Source organism: Micropterus dolomieu, linkage group LG07 (assembly GCF_021292245.1).
Source record: "Micropterus dolomieu isolate WLL.071019.BEF.003 ecotype Adirondacks linkage group LG07, ASM2129224v1, whole genome shotgun sequence".
In the NCBI taxonomy this organism is placed as follows: Eukaryota; Metazoa; Chordata; class Actinopteri; order Centrarchiformes; family Centrarchidae; genus Micropterus; species Micropterus dolomieu.
The window spans coordinates 27,462,209-27,470,773 of record NC_060156.1 but is presented as its reverse complement, the minus strand read 5'-3'; the positions used below and the strand labels follow the sequence as shown (position 1 = coordinate 27,470,773).

Here is an 8,565-nt window from a genome sequence, read left to right as displayed (position 1 = left end):
GGCATGTAATACTTATTTCGTCCACTTGGGGGAGCTCAGGTTACATGAGGAAAGCTTGGATTAAATCAAAGATCGTCTCTCCTTAGGAACTGGGGAATTTGTTGATTCATCCTTAAATTCAAGCTGGCGGTTAAGAGTATAGTAAAACATTCCTTTGTCATCATTTCTAAAGGAGGTTTGTAGGAAAGTATTATGAACAAGCATTGATTACATCAGATGAAGGAGTGTCTTGCTGAAAATAAAAACACTGCACAAGTAACTTCTTTTCAGCACTAATATCAACAACAGATAGCAACAACAGTTAACATAACTACTCAAATAGAGGCAAACGTAATTGGGTAACTAAAGATTTAATTAAACTTAATTAAATGCTTTGAGTCTTTGGAGACTGCAGTCCTTTGTCATCCAAAGTTTGGCGTCTGGACCATGTCACACTTGGGTGAGACAGGGGTTTTCCTTTTTGATGTGGTAATAAAACAAAGAATAAGGTCAGTTGACACGGAAACGTGTGTGGGGGGCCAGTTTTGATAGGCTGTTCAGGGAGATGCCAATGGCTGGTTCGTGTCCCTTTGTCAGTTTAACAGTCAGGCCCCGCGTTATCAGCTTCGGAATCAAAAAGGTGCCAGTTTTATGGTCAGGGATAGCACTTAGAGAAAGCAACTTTGACCCCTCCCCTTCTTCTCTGGGGAGCGGAAAGGAATTTAGGGTAGCTCCAAATTTATTCAATGTAAAATGCACAAATCCACACTGTTGTTCACTACAGCTATATAAATAAAATTGAATTGAACTGAATTATTTTGCTAAGAAGAGAGTGAATATATGGAAAGAGCGGCTTGTAAAAATTAGAGTCCTGGCCCTTAAATAAGAGAGTTAGCCCCAAGAATTAAGTCTATACCGCTTGGAGGTGGGATTTGAGGAAATTGGGAGGTTCTGGTGACGTAGCTGAAAGTAAGAAAATCTGAACTATTAAAATTAAAGGTTTTGCAAAATTGTTCTACTTATTATAATTACATAAGGGAGTTGTCTGGGAGAGAGTGAGCCAGCCGGAGTGAAGCTTGATTTGTGGCCATGCCCCCCCCCCCCCCCCCCCCCCCCCATCTGAGGGGGGTTGCAAGGTTAGCATCATCAGCTGGTCATCAATGTTGCACATTTCTTTGTGCTTCTGCTTTTAAAATGTCTACCTGGAAGGGACCTAGCTGATCCAGTATAACTACCTTGTGTCTTGTTACTGTGCTCAGTCTTGCCATGGTGTATGACTTTTTACAGTAAACTGTCTTCTGCAACCTCACCTTGTTAGCTGAGTTTGAATGTTCCTGGTATGACACTGTACAATTTAAAGTAACAGCTAAACTGACTGAATACCCTACAGCTCATGGTCACCTTATCTCCACAGCAGGCCCACTTGCTGTACCCGTACCTGTAAGGCATGGTAGGTGTTTTACTATGTAATGTTTAATGTCCTGTCTGTGGATCACCTCTGCTAAAACCATATCAACGCTGTGGGCTCCAGGACAGAGCCCCCGCGTGTAAGTGCCTGGGCCCTCCCTGTCTCCAGCTGCTACCAAAACTGATCATAAAACCCAGCCACCCCATCCACAATCTATGGCACCACTCACCTTCTATCCAGCTGCGTTAGATTTATAGAACTCATTTAATCTAACTCAGTTTGTTACTGGCCCTACACATGAACATAACTGTCTACACTTGATCTAATACACTCTCTTGCCCATTACCTAAGGAAGACAGAAACAGTCTTTAAAGTTTATGGTCAGAGGCCAGGCCTGCAGAGCATAGGCAGGAGGCCAGTGGCTGGGCAACAACTGCTTTAGTTCCAAGACAGGGGCAGTTGCAACTCAGCAGAGTCAAGAGGTTGTGCGGGGACACAAGAGATCCATGTTCTGTGGCCGGTGACGGCTGCGTTTCAATAGGCACAGGATGTGGCAGTGGTATAACAAAGGCAGGGGGTTAGGGTTATTCTGAGTCCACTCCACTTCAGAACCTGGGAGCCAAATTATCTCTGAGGTTGTCTACTGTCCAAAACAAAACAGACCCAGTAATTAAAACATTGAAACACGTGCGGTGTTAGCCCTGTTGTATGTTTACAGCTAATAGCTGATCCAGGTCCGGGTCTGCCAGAGAACGCAACGTAACTTTTCCTTCCACAGATGTACTTCGTCAGAGCCACAGACCCTGGAATGCTCAGTTCGCCTCTGTGATGTCAAAAATTCAATGACAAATAATTTCCTCCAGCAGAACACAGACAAAACAGAGATCCTGGTCATTGGATCCCAGCAAATGGCAAAGCAGATCCGCTGGTTCCCTGGTGAATCACATCAAGCCTGTTGCTAAAAATCTTAATGTCTGGTTGGGCTGTAATTTAAGTGTTGAGCAGCACACCACAAAGCTTGTGCAATCGTGGAAATTGTTGCTGGTAAGAGAATAAGCAAATAACTAAGTAAGAACCAACCATTGTCTTTGAAGAATGTAATAATAAAAAGAGATTGACAGAGAAGTATGTTAATTAGCTGGGCCAGAGGTTCTGTCTCCTAGGGCAGTAACTAACGTCTGGCCCCGAGCAAAGGGATGCATAATCATTTACATAGTCTAGGTTTCTATTGTTTTGGGAAAAGAAGATCCTCTCCCGGCCTTGAGTACTTCCTTGTTTCTTTCTTCCTTTAATAAATACCAAAAGTCAACTGTTTGTTGCAATCAAGTGGCAACCTTCCGGTCTCCGAGCTGAAGCTTTCCCGGAAGACCGAAAACCTGCAATTCATTGAGTGGCAGCTTGAGGCTGGCTCCAAAAGGGAGTCAATCCCCATTGATCCATGATGTTAAAATGCCCTGGTACAAAATTTGTGTATATTGCTAATTTTGCCCTTCTTGACAACTGTGAGGGGGGTGAATTTTGGGGGGTGAACCCACCTGTTTAAATTAAGCCTTGAAGTTCTGTACTTCAAACTTGGAACATGTAAGTTGTGGACTATACTGTATGTGTAGTTTTACTGTTATACAGTATGTTAACCGGGTGAACTTGCCACTAGCATGCTGCGTGGCTAATGTGGCTAGCGTCTGTTCCACACACTGAGCAGTGTTAGTGGAGTAACGTCATTTCATACTGAGAGACAGTAAATAAACACAGTAGCAGGTATTAAGTTGCTTTAGTGGGACTCTACTGCAAAGCTAACGTTAGCTCCGCGGCTAACGTTAACATTAAGCCTGAAGCCCATGAAAACAGCACAGTAATCGGTGGCATGTGGTGAGTTACTTTTTGTGTAACTACTGTAACGCTAATGTTATCTCTGCTTATTAAGCTGTCTTCTGCTCTTGATGTTCGCTGGTAAAGTTACGTGGGTCTGCTGTTGTTGTGATATGCATATGTACCTGATAGACCCTGTGGTACACATGTGAAAAACAAATGGTTACTTTTTTTGGTTTAACTGTAACATCAAGCTGCAAACTTGCTCATACCCAAAAGCTTTTATGTTAGAGAATCTTTGGGCAGTGTGTTTAAAGTCAGGCAGGGACTAAAATATTATAATTCAGATTTACTTATAACGTTAACTTGCTGCTATAATAGTATCGGTGACAATGCTGCAGCTCTGTTACAGTTCAATTCAATTCAATTCTATTTATATAGCGCCAAATCACAACAACAGTTATCTCACAGTGCTTTTCATAAAAGAGCAGGTCTAGACCGTACTCTATGATGCTATTTACAGAAGCCCAACAATTCCCACCAAGAGCAGCACTAGGCGACAGAGGCAAGGAAAAACTTCCTTTTAAGAGGCAGAAACCTCGAGCACAACCATGGCTCAGGGTGGGCGGCCATCTGCCTCGACCGGATGGGGGTGAAGGAGAGAGAGAGGGAGAGAGAGAGAGAGAGAGAAAAGTGAGGGATGGAAGGAGAGAGAGGGGGGAGGGAGGCAGCCTACACAATATAGACACAGAGGTAACAGACAAAGACAGTAAAGGTGATGTTGCTATAGACTAAATGAAAAATGGTACAGATATTTATTGTTGTGTTAATGATAACAATCGTAATGTTAATGATTATAATAACAATAATAGGACTAGTGTAATAAATATAGGAATGCTGCTCTTCTGCTGCATTCATGTAGCAATGCAGTATAAACAGTCTGAGTCTCACTTACTTATAAATTAGCTCTTGGTACGTCACAACTCCATTTACAGCTAAAGCCAAATGCTCTGTGTAATTTATTTCCCTCTTCACTTGATAAAAATTATACAATTGTTTTGCACTTTTTGTAGCCATTGCTACAAGATGAACCAGCTTGTTAGCTCTGCTAGGATGTTATTAATTGACTAACTGAGCAGCAAGAGACATGTATGGAACTGTAAATAGATATCTTTTATTGCGCAATAGTGTTTCCTTTATGGTGCAGAATGTGGCAAGGTGCAGTGTAAATATGTAAATGCCAGTGTTTGTAGCATGATACATTAACTTACTTCTAATTGTTTTGGACTTTTTGTAGCTGTTGCCATACCAGACAGAGACATACCACCAGGATAGCAGTGGAAGATGCTCACTCAACGCTTGGCGAGCTCCTTGCGTATCCTGTATCCTGTAGGGTGGTGATGGTGCAATGGATAAGACACATGTCTTTGGTGTGAGAGACCCAGGTTCAATCTCCCAAGACACTTGGGCAAGAGCAAGACACTTAACCCATCATTTCTCCAGAGGCTGACATGTAAGTCACTTTGGTCAGCTAAATGAATAATTGGAAATGTAAATGTGGTCGAGCGAATGAGAACATCACGGTGAAAGTTAGCAGAGAAAAATATTAGCAGTAAGTTTCAGCCTGGTAGTGAACGTGCAGTGTAGGTCACTGTGTCTGTTAATTAAAGTCTGTAGTTTCCCCAACTGTATCTTTCCAGCACGTTTTATGGCCATTTATAACGTTCAGGTATTAGTACTAACATTAGGTAGGTAGGTTTTATTGTCACAATACGTGAAGTTGTAGAGTGAAATTGAGTTTTGTAACTCCCGACAGAATCAATTATGAAAAATGGTAACAGAAATAAACTATCATCACTGGAGCAGTGCTGAGGATGAATTAGAGTTTAAAAGTCCGATAGCTTGAGGGAAAAAGCTGCTCTGCAGTCTGGTGGTGCGGCAGCAGAAACTTCTATATCTCTTCCCAGAAGGCAGCAGGGTGAACGGGCTGTGGCTGGGTGGGTACTGTCCTTTAGTATCCTTAGGGCTCTGCACAGGCACCTCACCTCACCGATATCACTGATGCTCGGGAGATGGGTACCAATGATCTTAGGGGTTTTAATCACCTGCTGCCGAGCCCTCTGGCCTTCTTAGCTTCCTCATTAAATACAGTCGTTTCTGAGCTTTCTTCACCAGCGTAGAGATGTGAGACGACTATGTCAGGTTCTCTGTGATGCTGATTCCCAGGAACTTGAAACACCTGCTCCACCTCAGCACCACTGATGTAGACAGGAGTGTGTGTCTTTATCTCCTTCTTCCTGAAATCAATGATCAGCTCCTTGGTTTTGCTGACGTTGAGCAGTAGGTTGTTCTCTGTACACAACTCAGCAAGATTATGAATTTCCTCCTGATACTTGTCAAGGGTTGAGAACATCAGGCACAAGCTTAGACTAAACTGGTGTACAGCTCTGTCCTGTACACATACTGTACATCCTGATAATTATATTTCAAATTTTAGAGAAGTCTGACAACTGGATGTTGAAGAAATGAAGGGCCGTGGAGATGAGGTTAATGAAGTAAAGTAGGGATGCAAACTATTCATTTTAAGCTAATTATGAGATGTTTCTTTTACATTTTAATGCACAAATTAAATGCTTAGTAATTATCCAGAAATCCTGTATAGAAAAGAATTATGTATCAAGATGCATCAATAATAGTTTTATAATCGCATCGCAGCCCTCTGAATCGTAATTGAATTGTGAGGTGCCCAGAGATTCCCACCCCTCGTTTCGAGTATAATATATGGAGGACTACTTCAAACTATTTCTAGCTATTAACTTTGGGTATATATTACTATTGAAATGTCACTGTCACATAATGTTAGCTTAGTATTTATGCATAAACTCTCTAAACCAACATACACTCTGTCTTACATTTGTCTTTACAGGTAGCCTGATTTTGTGAGCATTGACCTCCAGAGAGTAGAGTAGAAAGCATTTGTTTGGAAGAGACAGAGGTAATGTGTTGTGTGCATGTAATCTTACATGTATCACAGTAGTTTGTGTAATGTCAACACTGAGGCTGACAGTAATTGTCAGAGTAGGATGTCCAATATGAAATTTATAGATGTGATATTTTCAGTAAAAAGATACCCCATAAATGAGCAAAGTTAACAAAGTGATAGAGTAATGATTACTGTAACAACCCAATATCTGTTCCTCTATGTACACATTTGTTACTTTACACCAGTTACACTTACCATGAGGCAGAAACATGCATGGAACTGACATAACTGAATTACTGATCTTACAAAGTAATGTGCTACTGGGTACTATTTACTTGAAAAGTAGGTCAGTAATCAAAGTATCTGCAGCTACTGAACCATCAGACAATCATTGCCATGTTTTAAATACTTTATCAACCATAATAAAGTTTGTGAAATGAGAGAGATGTCTGGCTTAATGAGTCACTATTTAAAACATTTTCATGGTAAAGATGTGAGATGGACCAGGTTTTTCAAGCCTTTTATATGCATGAATTTAAATGTTATCCAGAAAAGGTTTGTGAAGAATTATTTTTCTAAAACCCCAGCTCCCTTAATACTAAATTTAAAAAGACCAAAACCCTATAAAAATATCACTTTATTCATAGCCAATGAAATGGAAACACAAATCGAGGGTTTCTTGTATTCTGAAGATGTGATGGCTGGTAACGGAGCTCTCAGGTCACAGTGGTCATCCTGAGGCGATTTCCTGCGGATACAAAGACTTTCTACTGCTGCTGGTCGCTGTGTTGTTTTCACTTCAGGTGCTTGACGGAAGCATGATGTCTGCCCAGTAATATCGTCCTCCTGAGTCCTCCTGAGTCCTCCTGAGTGTGGGAGGTCCAGGAACATCTCATGAAACACGGGCTTCACCATGTCACTTAGATGATCTATAAAACATGGCAGTCACTGTTATTTGAACATTATACTGTTATGTTTCATTGGGTCAGTCATGTTTACCTACAGATACATTTAGTCTTGAATTAGGAGAAGCATGTATTTAACAGTGTGTATGTGGTGATCACAGAACTAATGTCAAGGTGATTCCAAAATGACAGAACAACATTTCATGACCCACCCACAGTAGTTACTCTTGAATCTATCTTGTTATATAAAACTATGTATTTCATTTCTAGGCAGTTAGACCGTAGTATTGGGTCCAAACTGCTGCAACACGTATTTACAGAGGGGTTAACTGTGTTAAACAATGGTCAGCAATGCTTATTATGCTTTTGCAGCATTAGCTCTGACCCATGTAAAATAAGCTTAAGAGTCCTGCTTTACACAAACAGTCACTTATTGTTGTCCATATGCTACAAACACTGGCATTTACATATTTACACTGCACCTTGCCACATTCTGCACCATAAAGGAAACACTATTGCGCAATAAAAGATATCTATTTACAGTTCCATACATGTCTCTTGCTGCTCAAGTTAGCCAATTAACAACATCCTAGCAGAGCTAACAAGCTGGTTCATCTTGTAGCAATGGCTACAAAAAGTGCAAAACAATTGGATAATTTTTATTAAGTGAAGAGGGAAATAAATTACACAGAGCATTTGGCTTTAGCTGTAAATGGAGTTGTGACATACCAAAAGCTCATTTATAAGTAAGTGAGACTCGTTGTTTATACTGCATTGCCAGTCTACATGAATGCAGCAGAAAAGCAGCATTCCTATATTTATTCCACTGGACCTGTAATAGAGCTGCAGCATTGTCACCGATATTAGTACAGGTGCTGGTTATTTAATTAGAATATCATCAAAGTTGATTTATTTCAGTAATTCCATTCAAAAAGTGAAACATTACACACAGACTGATACATTTCAAATGTTTATTTCATTTAATTGTGATGATTAAAACTGACAACTGACCCAAATTCAGTGTCTCCGAAAATCAGAATATTACTTAAGACCAATACAAAAAAGGATTTTTAGAAATTTTGGCCAACTGAAAAGTATGTACATGAAAAGTATGAGCATGTACAGCGCTCAATACTTGCGGCGTGGCATGGAGTCGATCAGTCTGTGGCACTGCTCGGGTGTTATGAGAGCCCAGGTTGCTCTGATAGTGGCCTTCAGCTCTTCTGCATTGTTGGGTCTGGCGTATCGCATCTTCCTCTTCACAATACCCCATAGATTTTCTATAGGGTTAAGGTCAGGCCAGTTTGCTGGCCAATTAAGAACACGGATACCGTTGTCCTTAAACCAGGTACTGGTAGCCTGTTGGAAAATGAAATCTGCATCTCCATAAAGTTGGTCAGCAGCAGGAAGCATGAAGTGCTCTAAAACTTCCTGGTAGACGGCTGCGTTGACCTTGGACCTCAGAAAACACAGTGGACCAA

General features: G+C 41.0%; 1 protein-coding gene across 1 annotated transcript in view; it reads left to right on the top strand.

Moving 5' to 3' along the window:
* The first annotated feature begins 4,575 nt into the window (after nt 1-4,575).
* LOC123973944 (trace amine-associated receptor 13c-like) overlaps nt 4,576-8,565 on the top strand; it is a 13,593-nt gene continuing 9,603 nt past the window's right edge. Inside the window, exon 1 of the mRNA XM_046054335.1 lies at nt 4,576-4,709. Within this exon, the coding sequence (XP_045910291.1) occupies nt 4,708-4,709 (2 nt within the window). The 5' untranslated portion in view covers nt 4,576-4,707. The remainder of the gene's footprint in view (nt 4,710-8,565) is intronic.